Source organism: Denticeps clupeoides, unplaced genomic scaffold (genome assembly GCF_900700375.1).
Source record: "Denticeps clupeoides unplaced genomic scaffold, fDenClu1.1, whole genome shotgun sequence".
NCBI classification, from domain to species: Eukaryota; Metazoa; Chordata; class Actinopteri; order Clupeiformes; family Denticipitidae; genus Denticeps; species Denticeps clupeoides.
The window spans coordinates 159205-179669 of NW_021630122.1; the positions used below are offsets into that span (position 1 = coordinate 159205).

General features: G+C 46.1%; 1 pseudogene and 2 gene segments (V, D, J or C); all 3 read left to right on the plus strand.

The window, feature by feature from the left end:
- Positions 1-12000: 12000 nt before the first annotated feature.
- Positions 12001-12473, plus strand: LOC114784181 (immunoglobulin heavy variable 1-3-like; annotated as a pseudogene).
- A 1977-nt stretch (positions 12474-14450) lies between these two features.
- On the plus strand, positions 14451-14900 carry LOC114784182 (Ig heavy chain V region 6.96-like). The segment is given in 2 exon segments: positions 14451-14512; positions 14587-14900. Coding segments are annotated over 2 exon segments (360 nt in total).
- A 2631-nt stretch (positions 14901-17531) lies between these two features.
- LOC114784166 (Ig heavy chain V region 914-like) lies at positions 17532-20173 on the plus strand. The segment is given in 3 exon segments: positions 17532-17668; positions 19682-19734; positions 19807-20173. Coding segments are annotated over 2 exon segments (369 nt in total).
- The last annotated feature ends 292 nt before the right edge of the window (positions 20174-20465 follow it).

Genomic DNA, 20465 nt, shown 5'->3' on the forward strand with positions numbered 1-20465 from the left:
GTGGTGAGTTTTAATGCAAAAAAATGGAAAACAGCGCCATGGACAAATCAATGGACACAAGACAACCGCAGGTGCATTTTTAACAGGTTGTCATGATCCGGACCGGCAGGGGTTACTCCGGATCCATAGTTCGGACCGGAGTTCCCTGATCGTGTTCACCTGGTGTATATGTATATAATTGTATAAAACTACCCTGTTCGTGTCTGTTCGCCGTTGGGTCATTGCGTGTTGATGTTCCCCTGTCTCGTGTTATGTCGTGCATATGCGTCCTCCTTCATCACCATGTCCAGCCCACCATGACACAGGTGGTAAAAGTGTGGTTGTGTTAAAAGTGTAAATAGTGGGGTTGTCGGTGTACTTTAATGTCTGTGCTTTAAAGTTCTGTCGGCTGAGCCTGTTCAAAAATGAAAATAAAACTTGATTAACTGAGTCCTCTTCGGCATGAGGTGTGTATTTTAGTTTTTTGAGAAATGTAAATGAGTTTAGAGTAAATTATTTTAAATAACTTGTGCGCAGTTCATGGTATTTTAGGTGCTCTGTATACGACCCTTTGTTAAGTCTGTGGATCAGTAAACCAGCACTGTGTTACTAATGTTAATTGGAGGAATTCACTGGAAGAAAATGTATTTAAGAGTGTCAGTGAACATTTGAGAGGTAAATGTCTATTGTCTTTTATTCAAAGCAAGGGGTCATTAAATGGCCATATTCATAGCTAAATTTTTATGAATAATGATACTTTACAGCAACTCCATTTTTCTTCAGTTGAGCTGAGTAATGTGATGTCGATTCCAGCCCTACTGTTTTCTTGGTCTTGGTACCCTCAAGTCTCGGAAATCAAAGAAAATTCCCTCTAAAATGAAGAAAGAATGTCCACAGATCCTTGATCCAAATACGATACCATTAATCCACAAGCCCCACCCCTTTCATTTAGTAATTATTACAGGCCAATGTAATAATTGCAGCAATATTTCTATATTGCTCAAAATTAAAGGTAGATACACCTTACTGTCCTACACTAATGTAACCTTAACCAAACCTTCACGGAACGTTCCTTAAAAATTCGATCTACATTTTCCTTAACAAAATCTGGTCCATTTTAAAGCAACTTTTCAGTGATTTTTCTAGATTTGTGCAAATTTTTCAAATCTGTCATATACTGTTGAAGCGATATTTTTAACCTGCACGAAATAGTCCACGGTCTTCAACAATCACCAGGGTCTCAGTCAGGAGTGACTCAGTACACTGAAGTGAGAGTGAAAGTGAAAGTGAAGCACAGCACACGGTGACACAATGAAAAGTGTCCTCTGCGTTTAACCATCATCCTAAGTGAGCAGTGGGCAGCCATGACAGGACAAGTATGTGGGGACGGTACTTTGCTCAGTGGCAGCTCAGTGGCACCATAGCGGCTCAAGATTCGAACCTCCAACCTTGTGATTACTGGTCCTTGTGCATTTGTATTCTTGTCAAAGCCATTCATGCTTCGGCTTTATTAGGCAACTTAGGGTTATGATAGACAAGTGCTCAAGTGCGAGTGCAGCTCAAATCTTCATATTCATTCTCTATGCAAATCCACGTGTCCCTCCTTTCCTCCTGTCTATACATCAAGATCAGGGTCCACTGTTCATTCTGCATACAGACCAGCATCACAGTAAAACATGTTGTCCACAGTTCTGCTGCTCCTGGCAGCTGCTTCCTGGCAGTATTTTTATCATGTGAGCATGTGTGCTGCACAAAAGCAAAGACCATTCTAGTTTTGTTTAGCAGAAAATTTATTCTAGGATAATTCGGGTAATTCCGTAAATAAATTTCTTCATTTGACCTCTAACATTAGGGCTCACCAAAAAGAAAATAATCATCAGGGTCTTTATCAGTTGACTTTGATTGAATTGCAATGATATGATGGGAGAGAAAAAAAATTGCAAAAGAGAAAAAAAATTTAACTTCACTGAGATTAAAGTCTGCATTTTCCCGACAATATTGAGTCTGTGCCTATTTATTGACTGTGTAAATCAAATAACAATTATTTATATAGCAAATTTCAGTCCAAAAATAAATAAATCAGTAAATCTGTAATATTTTTACTTTCGTATTTACAGGAGCTCCAGTTCCTTTTAAAGCGTCTTGAGTGCAGGATATGTAAATTTACTGTCAGGATTGCCTGCAGCTGGGCTCCACACCTGACTCCAATCCTGACGCCCCATAAATGCCGGAAGTTTCCGCCCTTTCTGGTCTCTGGCATTTTCGTGAACTCTCTGCACGAACTTGACCTGGTTTAGTTTTATGTGTTTTGAGTTCTGGCAATCGCCACACGCCTACGGGTTAGTTTATGTTCTTTATTTAAGTTAAATTCGTTTTCGGCCACCGCGCCCATCTTTATTTGTGTTTATTGTTTATTTGTTAATAAAAACCCCTTCCCATGTCAGACCTCTGCGCTTCCTTCCCCCTTAAGTCCGTAGTCGTGACAGAATGCCAGAGACCCCCCCAAAAGCGCAGAGGTGGAAAGCAGAGGAGAAGAAACGCCGCGAAGGACGCAGCCCGGCGCGGCGAACGCGGACGCCAGGGAGACGCGCCGCCCGTTCTGGTGGAGCGTTTTCTCCCCGAGAAGCCGTGGTACGCGGCGCCGCGTGATGATCCGGGAAACTCCGCGAAACCCGGAAGCGACAACGTCGGCGGGTGAGTGGGCGGAGCGAGGACGTTGGCGTCGGCAGCAGCGAGGAAGTGACGTGGGCAGCGAGCGCAGAAGATGCGACCCCCACGATCTTCGGCATGTCGAGCCAAGAACTCTGCGCTCTTCTGGCAAGGCTCCCCGTGGACTGGGACGACACGGACGACGACGAGAGCACGGGAGACGAGAGTTGGGCTCCGCCCATCGCGCCAGTCTGCGATCGTCGCAAGGTCCGTGGGGACCCACGTCACTTCCAGGGGGGTGAGAAGCGGCAACAACGGCGGCGTTCCTCCAGCGAGGAGGTGGGCAGCCTCCAGCCCGAATGGCCAGAGTACTGCCCATGGGAGCTTATCGCGCCATGGGTCCAGGATGTCCGCAGGGTGGATGACCCTCGGAGTCACCTGGTGGGAGGACACGGATGACGAAAGCGATGATGACATGGATTTTCGGTGGGCGGTCGTTGCCGGGATGGCTCCGCCCAGGCATGCGCGTCCGAGATCATCGCGGCCGTCCGTGATGACCCATGTGACTTCCGGGGGTACGCGGTGGACACGGACGACGACCAGGATGACGCCGTTTGGGCAGTCGGTGCTGGGATGGCTCCGCCCCATCGACGCCCATCCAGGATCGTCACGGGGTCCGTATGTCGCCCCCCACTCTTCCCCCTCTTTGTGTCCACCAGATGGCGGACCCCAGCCGCGGAGCCGAACCCCAGGGAGGAGGTTCCTGACCCGAATGTGCTGGTCCAAGGCGAGGTGGACAAGCCCCAAGGTACCCCTAAGTCCAGCCGGCGGGGTGGTGCTCCCCCAAAGAATTTTTTGGGGGGTGCAGTTCGGGTTGGGGACTCCTCCTGAGGGGAGGGTAGGTGGGGAAGCGATGGAGCTGGGGTCCTCCGGTAGCCAGTGAGGAGGGCGGGCCAGGCATGGGCCTGCGTCTGCCTCCAGAGGGGTGGAGCGCCATAGAGCCCCCGGGTAGGCATGAGGACCCAGCTGGGACAGGCAGGAAGAGGGCCTGCTTGTCCCAACGGACGCAGAAGGGGCTAGCCGGATGGTCGGGCGATGCCCCCCCCTTGGCACCAGGGCCGTGCAGCGAGAGGGGCTGCATAGTCCCAGAAGGCACCAGCCTGGGGTGCCTGGAACAGTCGTCGGAGGCTCTGGGACAATCTCCCTGCGCGGTGCAGGGGGTGACACAAGACGTGTCAGAGGAGACGTGTGGAGACAGGGCCCACACGTACCCAGATGGATCGGCCCTGATTATTGTGTGCAGGTACGAGGGTCTGGGGCCGCCATGCGGGACCACGGCGGGGAGCCAGGCCGAGGGTCCGGGGCCGCCATCGGGACCACGGCGGGGAGCCAGGCCGAGGGTCCGGGCCGCCATGCGGGACCACGGCGGGGAGCCAGGCCGAGGGTCCGGGCCGCCATGCGGGACCACCGGGGAGCCAGGCGAGGGTCCGGGGCCGCCACCGGGACCACGGCGGGGAGCCAGGCCGAGGGTCCGGGGCCGCCACGCGGGACCACGCCGGGGAGCCAGGCCGAGGGACCGGGGGCCGCCACGCCTGACCACGCCGGGGAGCCAGGCCGAGGGACCGGGGCCGCCACGCCTGACCACGCCGGGGAGCCAGGCCGAGGGACCGGGGCCGCCACGCCTGACCACGCCGGGGAGCCAGCCCGAGGGACCGGGGCCGCCACGCCTGACCACGCCGGGGAGCCAGCCCGAGGGACCGGGGCCGCCACGCCTGACCACGCCGGGGAGCCAGCCCGAGGGACCGGGTCCCCCAAGGGGAGGATACAGCAGGGCAGGAGCCCTGTGGTTGCCGCCGTCCGCCCCGCCGCCTTTGATGGTACTGTTGGGGCTCCGAGGACGTAGCCCTTGGAGGGGGGGCTCTGTCAGGATTGCCTGCAGCTGGGCTCCACACCTGACTCCAATCCTGACGCCCCATAAATGCCGGAAGTTTCCGCCCTTTCTGGGTCTCTGGCATTTTCGTGAACTCTCTGCACGAACTTGACCTGGTTTAGTTTTATGTGTTTTGAGTTCTGGCAATCGCCACACGCCTACGGGTTAGTTTATGTTCTTTATTTAAGTAAATTCGTTTTCGGCCACCGCGCCCATCTTTATTTGTGTTTAGTGTTTGTTTATTAATAAAAAACCCCTTCCCAGTATGTCAGACCTCTGCGCTTCCTTCCCCCGTAAGTCCGTAGTCGTGACATTACTTTCCACTACACCCCTTTATAAAGCACAACATAATTTCTGCCTCATGTTGTTGTTACCCACTTGTACAGATTCACATGCTTTAAATAATATTACAAGTGTTCAGAATGGATCTGAGGAGTTTCTTGGCACATCATGGTCATGCTGGTGAACATAATTGTGAGTTGACGTTAATAAGGTAAGAGATGGTTTTTCCAGACTTTACAATTCTTACGCATTAAACTCTTTTACAGGTTGCAGAGGTCAGAGTCTGATTCAGTCTGGATCACCAGTCATTAATCCTGGAGGATCTCATAAACTGACCTGTACAGCGTCCGGGCTAAACTTTGTTAGCTACTATATGGCTTGGAACAGACAGGCACCTGGAAAATGCCTGGAATGGGTCACAAGTATTAGATATGACAGCGGCAGCATATATTACTCTCAAGCTGTTCAGGGTCGGTTCACCATCTCCAGAGACAACAGCAAGGATGAACTCTATCTGCAGATGAACCAGCTGAAGAGTGAAGACACGGCTGTTTATTACTGTGCCAGAGACCCACAGTGACACATAATACTGCAGCGCTGAACATAAACTGCACAGATTCCTCAGTGGTGGACAAAGTACACAGACAAAATATATTAAGTCCTCCCTTCCACTAGAGTTAAAGGTGAAGTCCTCAAATTAGCTTAAATACCAAAGAAAAATATAATATCACTCATAGCACAACACACTTTAGAGGAAATAATTTATTACTCTGACATATGTTTTTGAAATCTTTCATAAACACAAAATATCTGTAATTGCTTGTGATTTTGGGTTATATAAAAAATAAATAGTTGTTGTTGTTGTATTCATCTGATATTAAGACAAGACTGTGCAAAATCACATGGAATTCATCTGGAATTCATGAAAATGTATGTGAATTTATGTAACTGACATTATTTGTGTGGTGAATTTAAATAAAAACAAAATTAAACATATTTGACGCCCAGGGACTGTTGGGTAGACACAGCTGAGTCCTGGTTGATCGCAGCCAAACATTATCCAGCCTGACTGGCCAAGATCGATAGGAGAGAGAGGCAGCCGCTGGACTGGCCATCGCGCCGTTTCTTTTGTGTTTTGTTAATAAATCCCATTGATCGTGATGTCCGGTTTCAGTGCTTCAGCCCTCGGTCGTGACATATATAGCATGTAGTACATACACAAGGATGCACAAACACGAAATATACAGAAATGAACAAAATACTCCTCTTCTTGTGGTGTAAAACGGTAACAGCAAAGCTTGTTTTAATATAGCAGTTGTTTCTGGTTGTTTTTTCTAATTATTTTAACATAAATGTGAAAGCTGTTATATGCAAATAAATTCTCCAGTCATGCCCTATATAATGACCCAGCACATTACACACACACCACACAGTTTGAGTGACTTCTGCGACTTCACATCTGAATGATGGAACTCTGGACAACTTGGTGTTTCTTCTTCGTTCTGGTCAATGTGAAAAGTGTGTTTTACCACGTTATTTATTAATAATTGTTGTTACTATAAACTAATATTAACGTGATTGTGTTTCTTAGATTGCAGAGGTCAAACACTGACTGAATCTGAGTCTGTGGTCATCAGACCTGGAGCTTCTCACAAACTGACCTGCACAGCATCTGGACTGGACTTTGACAGCTACTGGATGGCTTGGATCAGACAGGCACCCAGTAAAGGGCTGGATTTTGTGGCAATCATTGAATATGACAGTGTTAGAAAATATTACTCCAATGCTGTGCAAGGAAGGTTCACCATCTCCAGAGACAACAGCAAAGATCAGCTCTACCTACAGATGGCCAACGTGAAGAGTGAAGACACGGCTGTTTATTACTGTGCCAGAAGCCCACAGTGAACCATAATTCTGCAGCGCTGAACATAAACCCACCACATACAAGATATTTTATTACAGCAGAAAGGGAAGTAATGTGGTGCAGAACAGGCATGAACACATCTCTCAAAAACACATCATTTTTTGTTCTCTTTCAGTATATTAAAGTGTTCCAAAAGAATTAAGTGCAAGTTCTCCATCTCATAATCTTTTTTCAATGAAATAACCATCTTCAATACAGGGGAGCATATATGAATAGAAACATTTGCCATTGTTAGAATAAAACAGTTATTTATTTTTCTGTTATTTCAAAAATAATTTTGCAATTGCTTGTGGGTGCAAAAGCTCAATTTACTAATATTTCTACCATTTTCATGTCATTGGTTTAAACACAAATGGCTGCACTTGGGTCATATTACATGTTGTATATTATATATATTGTACAGCAACAACAAAACATAATTTACAGCGCTTCCTTTTCAAGCCTGTAGGGCAGGATATGCAAATACCCTCCCACTACGTCTCTTTATAAAGCACAAGTTCACTTGAGCTCATGTCAGAGTTAGAAATACGTATTTGAAATTGTATTTTTATATACTTATAATGGAACTGAAGACAATTTGTCACTTCATACTCATCCTGGTCTACATACACAGTAAGAGGATCAATGTCTGAGCATTTTATATGATATTACTGGATTACTAGACTGTGGAAATAAACATGATTTTATTTGATTTAGGTTGCAGAGTCAGACTCTGACTGAGTCTGGACCAGCGTTCATTAATCCTGGAGATCTCATAAACTGACCTGTACAGCATCAGGGTTTAACTTGGTGACTACTATATGGCTTGGAACAGACAGGCACCTGGAAAAGGCCTGGAATGGGTCGCAAGTATTAGCTATAAAGGTGATGGCAAATATTACTCTCAAGCTGTTCAGGGTTGGTTCACCATCTCCAGAGACAACAGCAGGAACGAGCTCTATCTGCAGACGAACCAGCTGAACAGTGAAGACACGGCTGTTTATTACTGTGCCAGACACCCACAGTGACACATAATACTGCAGCGCTGAACATAAACCCCACGTTCACAGATTCCTCAGTGATGGACAAAGTAGAAAGACCAAATACTGGACTCCAATATTAAAGTCCTCCCTTTCAACTTGCACTGGTGTGAACGTTAAAGTCTTCAAATCTGCTTAAAAATCTAAAGAAAATTTACTTTAATATCACTCATTGAAACATGATTTATTACTTTGAGGTATATTTTAGAAATCTGTCATAATCACAAAACATTAAAGGCTGAAGAGAACCAAGTGGCTGTGAATTAATAACATTTGAGGACACACACTGTTTTGACTGAAGACTGAAGCTGAATTTTAAGGAAAATAAATGCAATTCATATGATCTAACTTTGTCATCACTTGGAAAATAAACATTTGTACACCAAACTATTTGCATTTGCAACAGTATTCAGGTAGAAATAGAGCGTATTCGAGAAGAATTCCAGGGGTACCAATCATTTTGACCATAACTACCATACTATCTTTCAGAAGATCAAGGTCAGTCAGAAATGTTCTTGTTCTTGAAAGGAAACCATAGTTAATTGCATTAAAAGACCATGTTTCACAGAATGTTTGAGAAAAAAAAACATTTCTCTCAAAGGAATTCTTTTAAGAAGTGACCCCGTTACCTTCTACTACTTCCTAGAGTTCTCTTTCAAACATTCGCTCGGTATCTCACTATGGGAACGCCCTCAGCGTGACCGATCGCGGAAGCACCAATGACACCATGTCCGTCGCAGACGGACCAATGGCAGCTGCACCCCGCCCCTATATCAGGTGCTGCAGCCCACCGGAACGGCCTTCTCGCACTCTTCCCCGTGAAGATCTGCGGTCTTTCCTCAGTGCCCGGACTGTGGCTGCCCCCTGCTTACAGTTCACAGGCGAACCATCAAGGACCTCGCTGCAGACGCAGGTGCAGTCACCCTGCGAGGTACTGAGAGGTCTTCCTTTCACTTAGTTTCTGTGGAGGAACAGTGGGCTCGACCCCCGCTGCCTCCAAATACCACCTAACGCGTCAAGGCGAGGGGGTAGGAAGGCAGAAAAAAAGCGAAAGGACGAAATTCGACGCGTTGTGGCGAGTGTCCCCGGCCATTTAGAGCTCTCACCAAGTTCTAATGGCCAACCCCTCTCCTACCAGGTCCTCCGGGACAAAGGACGTCGTGTCCCACTATTCCCGCAGCCTGTGGTTTCAGTATCTCAGGCAAGGACCCGCACCCCATGTGCATCACGTGCATGAAGCACGCTCGGGCGTCGCTTGCGGACCCGGATGGCTGCGCTCGGCGAGCCCTCCACGGGGGACTTCGGTTTGGTCGAGGTTTGTAGAAGAGCCGCGGCCAGGCTGGGCATTGCATGGCCAGCCCCCCGTGGTGACCTCGGGGTCGAGAGGGACTTTTTCGACAGGAAAAGACTCCCTTCTTGTCCGCCCGCATGCAGCCAATCGCTTCCCGCGGTGCCTGCGTGTGTGACCGAGGTCAGACGGTCCTGGGATAAACCCCTTTCTAGCCCCATTCCCGTCAAGGGCTACTCGGGTTTGGATATTGGCGACATGGAGGAGCTGGGGCTTCGGTGGCTTCGGTAGCTCATCACCTCCCACCCGACCAGGAGGGCTTCATTTTCGTCAACAGGACCGTCGCTCCCAGGTAAAATGGATCGCTTCACCGCGTCCATTTATCAGCAGATTTTGAAATCTTCCACGTTTCCGCCAGGGCGCTTAACGTGACCTCGCTCCTGACGGCGTACCAAGCCGAACTGCTCGAGGAGCTGGGAAAGCAGCTGGACTCTGGCAACCCCAATCCAGCGACCTGGGAGGAGATCTGCATGATCTGAATCTGCGCACTTCACGCGGCGCGATTCAGAGTTGTATGGGGTGGTAGTAGCCTAGTGGGTAAGACACTCGTCTGTGAACCAGAAGACCTGGTTCAAATACCACCTACTACCATTGTGTCCCTGAGCAAGACACTTAACCCTAAGTTGCTCCAGGGGGGGACTGTCCCTGTAACTACTGACTGTAAGTCGCTCTGGATAAGGGCGTCTGATAAATACTGTAAATGTAAATGTTGTGGCCGTACAATGGGTCTCGCCGTCACGGGCGAGCACTCGTTGTGGTTAAACTTATCCAGTCTCACCGACTGGGAGAAAGTTGAATTTCTCGACGCGCCGGTAGACTGTAAGAACCTTTTCGGCCCAACAGTCGAGGCAATGTGGCAGAGGTGCGATCTCCAGAAGAAAGAAGGAGAAGCCTTCGACTTCTGTCTGCCTCGCAAGCCGGCACCGCGCTTGGGTTCTGGCTTATCTGGACGACTATCTGCTCTGTGCCTGATCGCGCAAGCAGGCAGTGCACGAAACGGAAGTACTGGTGACCCACCTCACCAGCCTGGGTTTCAGTATTAACTACGCCAAGAGCGCACTGGTTCCGTCCCAGACCGTAGAATATCTGGGCTTCACTGTCCGAGAGACGCGTACTGTCGTTAAAACAGTGCGTTGGTCTGTTCAGCAGCGGCAGAGCGGTCCAGTTCAGGACCTGCCTGCGCCTGCTGGGGCTCATGGCTTCTACTGTGGCGGTGGTTCCGCTGGGACTGTTGAACATGAGGGAATTTCAGCGCTGCGTCTCTGTCCCCGCCGGTCTCGGAGGACTGCCTCACGGCTCTCCACTGGTGGCAGAGGGCGGGCAATTATTTGTCCGGCGCGCCACTGGGTGTCGTGTCCGTAAGGAAGACGGTGACCACGGACGCCTCCCTGACGGGCTGGGGCGCCGTGTTCGAAGGCAGGACGGTCAACGGGCTCTGGCCATCACGGCTTCGGGACGCCCATATAAACTACCTGGAGCTGTTGGCAGTTTTTCACGCTGTGGTGCATTTTCTCCCCCACCTGCGGGGCTGTCATGTTCTTACCAGGACGGACAATTCAACCGCGGTGGCATATGTCAACCGGCAGGGCGGTCTGGCGCGGAGATGAATTCTTTGGAGTTACGCGCACCTCACGTCACTGCGGGCGACGCATGTGCCGGGTTTGGTGAATTCGGGGGCGGACCTCCTCTCCAGGGGGAACCCCCTGTACGGCGAGTGGAGGCTCCACCCTCAGGTGGTTACTCAGATCTGGGAGAGGTTCAGCAGGGCTGCCGTAGATCTCTTCGCCTCGCGCGGAGACACACAGTGTCCCCTGTTCTTCTCTCTGAAAGACAGCGACGCGCCGTTGGGGGTGGACGCGCTGATGTACGCATTCCCACCCCTGACCCTGATTTGCCCCACACTCTCGCGAGTGAGAGAGGGCGGTCTGACTCTCCTGCTGGTGGCCCCCCGCTGGCCTGGGAGGCCGTGGCTGGCGGAGATATTTCAGCTTCTGTGGGACGAGCCCTGGCAGCTCCCGCCGCGCAGGGACCTTCTGTCTCAAGCGCGCGGGGAGATTTTCCACCCCTCTCCAGGTCAGCTGAATTTGTGGGTCTGGCCCGTGAGAGGCTGAATTTGGAGTGGTGGCCTAGTGGCAAAGGAAGCGGTCCTGTAATCAGAAGGTTGCTGGTTCGAATCCCGATCTGCCAAGGTACCACTGAGGTGCCACTGAGCAAAGCACCGTCCCCACACACTGCTCCCCGGGCGCCTGTCATGGCTGCTTACTGCTCACTCAGGGTGATGGGTTAAATGCAGAGGATAAATTTCACTGTGTGCACTGTGTGCTGTGCTGCTGTGTATCACGTGTGACAATCACTTCACTTCACTTCACTCCCTGCCAGGGTCATCACCACCATCCAGAGTGCCAGGGCTCCATCCACGCGCACACTGTATGACAGCAAGTGGCGCGTTTTTGAACAGTGGTGCGAACAGAGAGGGATATAGGGAGGCGGGGCTCCCGGGGTGCAGCTGCCATTGGTCCGTCTGCGATGGACGTGGTGTCATTGGTGCTTCCGCGATCGGTCACGCTGAGGGCGTTCCCATAGTGAGATACCTCACTCATGTTATCAGAGAACCCGGGTTACGTTAAGTAACCTAACCTTTTTTACGTAGTGATTTTAAAAATGAATTAATTTACTGATGGATGTAAAAGACTATAGTCTACTATATTATATTTCAAATGTAATTTTGAAATAAAAAAATTAAACCTTTATGCACATTGTTATTATTTAAATATATTTTATTATGTAAATTTGTCATCCACATTTTCGAACATTCGGAACCTCCTCTATTTAAAGAGGAAGGTGGACCCTTCATTCAGACAAGACCACCATGCCTTCTGCATCTCCACTGCTGCTGCTGCTACTGGCAGCTGCTCTAAGTGAGTTTCACTTCAGACGCTTCGTTATGATGTAAACTGTGTAAAATTGGTGTTAATAATCCATGTGTTTATGAAATGTTCATCTTCTGTTTCTGTCTGCAGAGGTTCACTGTAACGTTGAACTCACACAGATGCCTTCTGTGGTCCAGCCGCCTGGTCAACCTTTGACCCTGACCTGCAAGGTGTCTGGGTATTCAGTGACTGACAGCAGCTACTGTACTCACTGGATACGACAACCTGCAGGAGAAGCTCTGGAGTGGATTGGATGTGTCTGTGGAAGCGGTAACCTGTACCACAGTGAAAAACTGAAAAACAAGTTCAGCGTCTCCAGAGACCGTCCAGCAGCTCGGTGTCTTTACGAGGAAACGGTCTCCAGGCTGCAGACACAGCTGTGTATTACTGCGCCCGAGAAGCACCGTGGTGAAAAATATCACATAACCAGAACAAAAACCCAACAGTTACTCCACATTCCTCCATCCCAGAGTCTCACAGACTTTTAATACATTAAACCTGCAACACGGAACCACTGCTGCTAATATAAGCCGGTATTCATCTGGGAAAATGATCAGCGAGGCTAAATGTAACTTGCATGTTACTAACATTAATAATACTGGAAAATGTCTGGTTATAGTGGTTTATTAAAAAAAAACTAAATGCCTGATTGTCATTGTGAAACACTTCACACAGCACAGCACACAGTGACACAACGAAATGTGTCCTCTGCTTTTAACCATTTTTAACCACCTTGGTGAGCAGTGGGCAGCCATGACAGGCGCCCAGGAAGCAGTGTGTGGGGACGGCGCTTTGTTCAGTGGCACCTTGGCAGCTCGGGATTCGAACCAGTGACGTTTTGATTACAGGGCCGCTTCCTTAACCGCTAGGCCACCACTGCCCCATTATATTCATTATAAAATGTACAGTAAGGTGTATTTCTGAGCTCCATGAAGATAAAATAAGGTTTGGGCGCAGAGTACAGCAGTAAAGTAAACCCTGTTTACTGTATTTCAGCCACTAGAGGGTGGTCTGTACAAAAAAAACTTCACTGTGGCTCCTCACATGACCACTCAGACTCATAACTGGACAGATTACTGCTATTAACCCTGTTAAGATATGAAGCAGATTCAGACACAGAACGTCTCATTGCCAGCATGGAAAAAATGTGATCATTTGGTTTGGGTTTTATAGAACAATGACACGACTTCCTGGTTCCTCTGGTCCCCACCCGCCCCCACGTTCTATATTTTTTACCCAAAACCATGCAAAACAGACACATCCTGCATGCATTTATACTTCAGAATATGAAGACCGTGTTGCATCTTCCTGAGAAGCTCTTATCATTTCAAACCAAATAAGCATAATGAATCACTTTCTTTTTCTACTTTTAGCATGTCTGTGCCTTACAGGTCTGTAGATTAACTGATTCACAGATTTATGGCAATTTCTTGTTCATTTTATTCATGTTTTGTTATTCTTGTGTTATTTTTACAGGTATTCAGTGTCAGGTACTGACCGAGTCCGAGTCGGTGGTTAAACGTCCTGGAGAATCACATAAACTCACTTGTACGACTTCTGGATTTACGTTCGGAAGCTACCCTATGAACTGGATCAGACAGGCTCCTGGAAAAGGCCTGGAATGGATCGCGTTTATTCACACAGGCAGCTCTCATATCTACTATTCCCAGTCTGTAACAGGAAGATTCACCATATCCAGGGACGACTCGAGCAGCAGGCTTTACTTACAGATGAACAACCTGAGAAGTGAAGACACGGCTCTGTATTACTGTGCCAGACACCCAGTGAGAGAAGAACCTGGAGAGCAGAACAAGAACCACAACACAAAATCATCTCCACCATCACAGACCTCCTCAGAACAGAGAAATACAGAAGCTAGAGTAGAAGCATTCAGTTTCACTTATTCTGTTTTTGCCAACTTTTAATATGGAATTTTAATACCAAGTGATACTTACACAGCTTCTGTCACTATGAAGCAAAAGTCTTCATTTATAACAGGAAAATTCATTCACAATAAATCCTTCTCTGTAAAATAAATCCTTCATTGTGCCTTTTTTTTCGGTAGGATACAGTGCATTTAGATATTTTCCATTTCATCATATATTTTATGTTCTCTTTGCACTCCATTATACCATATAATGAACTAACATGGTGTAGTAATTATTACTGTCAGCTGGTATTAATTTCAGTCAGTTGTTCTTTTCATTTTCGAAAAATACATGTTCGAAAAATATGTGCAGACCTTCAGCTGTAGTTAGATATCATAACTTTTAAAAACATGTCAGCTGCTAAAACTCACTGTACTTTACTGTCGGGGAGGAGTTTATGCAAAACACATGAGTAATATTATATATATGTACATATACACATAATCTCCTGGCTACAACAGGTCAACACAGAACAAGATGGATTTTCTATTTCATTTCATTCTTGTCTCCATCTGTTTGACTGGTGAGAATTATTACATTAATATTGCATAATATCATGTCATGATAGAGACTGATGCATCATGCTTTTCTTTACAGGAGTAAATGGACAGACACTCACTGAATCTGAACCAGTGATCATTAAACCTGGAGGATCTCACAAACTGACCTGCACAGTTTCGGGTTTGGAGATCAGTGGCTACTACCTGGCCTGGGTCAGACAGGAACCGGGTAAAGGGCTGGAGTGGGTCGCCAGCATCTATAGTGACTACAACTATATTCACTATTCTCAGAAGATTACAGGCAGGTTCACCATCTCCAGAGACAACAGCAAGAAGCAGGTTTACCTGCAGATGAACGATGTGAAGAGTGAAGACGCGGCTGTTTATTACTGTGCTCGACAGCCACACTGAATCAACCAGCTGCAGGACTGCACAAAAACAGGACTTTTTAACATTTGTACAGGTTTTTCCTTCAAATAATTCATGTTTTAAAAGCTATGGTAAATGGTTATGGCTTCAAGGTTTCCATCACATTACTGGCACAACTTTATTATATTTTTGTACAATATTGCTCCTGAAAAGCGGTTTCTTTAGTGACTTTTAAAAATTCATTGTCTAACATTGCGGGGTGGATGTAGCATAGTGTAACATTCGTGCCACCTCTGCCACGCCCCCAGCGGTCGACCTCTCCCGTGTATTAGTGTGTGTTCTTCTGGGGCTCACTAGCACCCTGGTTATTCCCACCTGTTCTTCATCACAGGTAAGTGGTGGTAATCACGGGTGCTTAGCGGGGTAATGACTTCTGATCGGTGATTGGTTAGTTTAGCGGTAATGGGTCTGTCCACTCCTCTTTATAACCAGCCGGTCCCTTTAGTCTCCCTCACACAACCAGAGTTCGTCACTGCACGCTGTCCTTAACGGCACTTGACAGTGAACCCCACAGAAGGACTGGAACTCAACTCTCCCCTCTAGACTCACTACAGCTCAGCCACGCCAGTTCGAAGCCTGGGAAAGACAAGGGCGATCTTTGGCTCTTGCCGAGGGCCTCGCTGAAGATCCCACAACCCGACTTCGGGAGGAGAGGCGTGGCACTTCACGCAAGGACATTTCAGTTCTTTCATTTTTGTTTTTGAGTTCAAATAAAATACGCATTGTTATTTCTTCAACCTGCGTCCTCCTTTTTTCACCTGAGCTAGAGGGGAACGGGACACATAGTGCTCACCTATGACCAGAATGTCACAGGTTCAGACCCCACTTACTACAATTCTGTCCCTGAACAAGACATTTAACCTTGAGTGTCTCCTGGGGGACTGTCCCTGTAACTACTGCTTAAACGTCACTTTGGATGAGGGTGTCTGCTAAATTACAGAAATGTAATTGTTTAATCACAAAACATTAAAGGCTAAAGAGAACAAAGTGGTTGTGAATTAACACTCACTATTTTGACTGAAGACTAAAGCTGAATTGTACGGAAAATAAATGCAATTCATATTATCTAAATTTGTCATAAATTGGAAAATAAACATTTGTACACCAAACTATTTGCCTTTGCAACAGTATTCAGGCAGAAATAGAGCATTTTCAAGAAGAATTCCAGGGGCCAATATTTTCGACCATAACTACCATGTTTACTATCAGTGCATTAAAAAAACATGTTTCACACCATTTTGAGAAATAAAATTGCAAGCTGCACTATCAAATGAAAGTGAAAGTGACTTTGAGTGGACAAAAATAAACAAAGACAAACATCTCCATTTGGTTTAGGCCTATAGAGGGCGATCTATGCAAATCTCTTACTACTCCAGCCCTTTAAAATTACACTGCGCTGAGCATCCTTACATTTTACTGTCAGTGGTTTACACAAGATCTTCACATGATGGAGATTTAACCAGTCTCTGTCTTCTTCTCATATCACTGTGTGTAGAAGGTAAAGTGTGATGCTGCTGAGATACGTATGATGCTGGGAAATATTTGGTCAGCAACACTTCTCAACATGAGCTCATGTACCCAGGTTGATCCAGACTGAATCGGTGATGAGATCAGGATAGATCATACAGAGGCTCAGATTAGAAGACCAGGGGAGACCTTCAAGATCTCCTGTTTCACATTGAGCAGCTACTGGATCAGACAGAAACCTGGGAAGCCACTGGAGTGGATTGGAAGTATAAACGGTGGAACAAGATACTACTCAGAGGCGTGCAGTTTATCTTTTTAATACGACATGAAAATACTACTTACAACCATCATTCTGTAATCATTCTTCTAGCATCAATCACACCTGTCTAACAATACGCATTATAAATATAATATCAACAACAACAACAACAACATTTATTTCTTATATAGCCCAAAATCACATACAGTATGTCTCAATGGGCTTTGACAGGCCCTACAGTTGACACCCCCCACACTTGACCCTTCTGCACACAAGGAAAAACTCAACACAAAAAAAACTCTAGGAGAAAGAAAAAAAAGAAAGGAAGAAACGTTGGGAAGGAGTGATTCAGAGAGGGACCCCCTTCCAGGGTAGAGTGAGCCTGCAAATGGTGTCAGTGCAGGGTTGGATATGATATAATAATAAGTCCTACAGTTGTAGGGTTGGAGAAGTCCAGAATGTAGTCAGTCATGGTCTAGATTACGTGTTCATAATGATGCTACTGGTCCACTTGAAGATCCCTGAAGCTGTAGTTGTAACGGGGGTGGTGGCTGTGGTGACTCTCTGGTTTGTTTCATGGTATGGTAATAGTGGTATATTGGTGCTACAGTGGCCCGGTACCCTAACTAGGACAGCCTAACTAGGGTGAATTTAACTTTGTCTGTGTCTGTGTCTAACAGGAGGACTCTGTGATAAACTAGACTTTACAATTGACACTGTGTCAAAGTGAAGTGAAATATCACACATGGTGTAGTGTAACAGAGCTGGCCTCTGTTACCAGTGTAAACACTCCACACGGCCATATATGGTAAAACCAGTTTGGGATCCAGGGAGCCGTGGTTGTCTGGGAGGATGCCGCCAGCCCCCTGCTCCCTGGCCAGTGGTGGCTTTATGTTCTGCAGGGTCCCGACCCTCGATGGGTTTTCCATGCGGCTGAGGTGGTCTGGCCCATGGTCCTGTGTCTGGTGGCATTATGGGAGAGGAGAAGGTTCTGCTGGGTCTTGATGAGCACTCAGAGGTTGTGGTAAGTACTTTTTGGTTTTTATGTGATACAGGTGGAGTGTCCCCAGTTCCACATGAGTCCCGGGTTCTACTTCCCCTGTCCTAAAGCAGATCCCTTGATGTCTGTCCAGTTTTTTTGCAACATGCACAGGTTTTAAACGTTTCAAACAAAAGAGCCCTGAGACCGAGGGAAGGGTTTTTGTGGTTGAGTTTATCACTGGGTGGCCACAGTGATAACAGCAATAACAAAAACCTGCAGCATTTTTAATAACCGTGGCACATGCTAACTAACTATTTAAGAATATATAAGTTATCAGTGATTTGAGAAATTATTGTCAGTGTTGAAATTAATTCTTAAAATTTTCTATAGAAAGACTGTAGACTAAATTTATAGTGTAATTTTGTGATTTTAAGAATGTATAAGTGTATAAATGTCTATTGTGGTGTCTTTTCAAAAAAGTTGTCAGTAGAATTAATCACACATCTTACAGAATTAACTCTTAATATTAAAGCTTGCAATAATGTATAGTTAAAATTCATATTTAAGGCTTAAACCAAGCAGGATGAGATGGTTTTATAATAACTAACATATAACGAAAACTAAAATTGTAATGCCACGGTGTCAGGAGAAAGGAGAGACACACTTGCTCAACGTCTGACCAAAAAGTGGTGAGTTTTAATGCAAAAAAGTAAAACAGCGCCATGGACAAATCAAACAGAAGTCAACTGCAACACGCACATAGCAAAGACAATACCACGTGTCGAATGAACACAGGACAACTGCAGGTGCATTTTTAACATGTGGTAAAATTGTGGTGTGTAAAAAGTGTAAATAGTGTGGTTGTCGGTGTGCTTTAAAGTCTGTGTAGACCTTCTGTCGGCTGAGCCTGTTATCTCTCACTATGGCAGCAAAATTATTATTTTAAGACATTCAAAAATGAAAATAAAACTTGATTAACTGAGTACTCTTCAGCATGAGGTGTGTATGTTAGTTTTTAGAGATGTAAAATGAGTTTAGAGTAAATTATTTTAAATAACTTGTGTGCAGTTCATGGTATTTTAGGTGCTCTGTACACGACCCTTTATTAAGTCTGTGGATCAGTAAACCAGCACTGTGTTAATAATGTTAATTGGACAAATTCACTAGAAGAATTCACTTTGCTCATTGGCACCATAGCGGCTCGGGATTCGAACCTACAACCTTGTGATTACTGGTCCTTGTGCATATGTATTCTTGTCAAAGCCATTCATGCTTCGGCTTTTTAGGCAACTTAGGGTTATGATAGACAATAATATTTAAGAGGAGTGTCTACAGGAATGGTTTCTTACCAATCAGTCAGGGTGGGTTCAAGTGCGAGTGCAGCTCAGATCTTCATATTCATTCTCTATGCAAATCCATGTGTCCCTCCTTTCCTCCTGTCTATTCATCAAGATCAGGGTCCACTGTTCATTCTGCATACAGACCAGCATCACAGTAAACCATGTTGTCCACAGTTCTGCTGCTCCTGGCAGCTGCTTCCTGGCAGTATTTTCATCATGTGAGCATGTGTGCTGCACAAAAACAAAGATCATTCTAGTTTTGTTTAGCAGAAAATTTATTCTAGCATAATTGAGGGAATTCCGTAAATAAGTTTCTTAATTTGACCTCTAACATTAGGGGTCACCAAAAAGAAAATAATCATCAGGGTCTTTATCAGTTGACTTTGATTGAATTGCAATGATATGATGGGAGTTTGGGAGACTTGCAAAAGAGAAAAAAATAACTGAGATTAAGGTCTGCATTTTCCCAGCAATATTGAGCCTGTGCCTATTTATGACTGTGTAAATCAAATAACAATTATTTATATGGCAAATTTCAAAATTCAGTCAAAAAAATAAATCAGTAAATCTGTAATATTTTTACTTTCGTATTTACAGGAGCTCCAGTTCCTTTTAAAGCGTCTTGAGTGCAGGATATGTAAATTTACTTTCCACTACACCCCTTTATAAAGCACAACATCATTTCTGCTCATGTTGTTGTTACCCACTTGTACAGAATGGATCTGAAGAGTTTTTGGCACATCATGGTCATGCTGGTGAACATAAATTGTGAGTTGACGTTAATAAGGTAAGAGACGGTTTTCCAGACTTTATAATTCTTACGCATTTAATTTTTTACAGGTTGCAGAGGTCAGAGTCTGATTCAGTCTGGACCAGCAGTCATTAATCCTGGAGGATCTCATAAACTGACCTGTAAAGCGTCCGGGCTGGACTTTGATGGCTACTGGATGGCTTGGAACAGACAGGCACCTGGAAAAGGCCTGGAATGGGTCGCAAGTATTAGCGGCGGCAGCGGCAGCAGCAAATATTACTCTCAAGCTGTTCAGGGTCGGTTCACCATCTCCAGAGACAACAGCAGGGAAGAGCTCTATCTGCAGATGAACCAGCTGAAGAGTGAAGACACGGCTGTTTATTACTGTGCCAGAGACCCACAGTGACACATAATACTGCAGCGCTGAACATAAACTGCACACATTCCTCAGTGATGGACAAAGTACACAGACAAAATATATTAAGTCCTCCCTTCCACATGAGTTAAAGGTGAAGTCCTCAAATTAGCTTAAATACCAAAAGAAAATATAATATCACTCATGGCACAACACATAATATATTACTCTGACGTGTATGTTTTAGAAATCGCTGGGAAACATGACAAAAACCGAGGGGAATGTGTGCAGTGGGAATACACAGATACCGGGCCCAAGTGAAATATTGTGCTTTTATTTACACTGAGCGGTGAACCAAACCTAACTAACCACACCTAAAGTGCCATATACAAC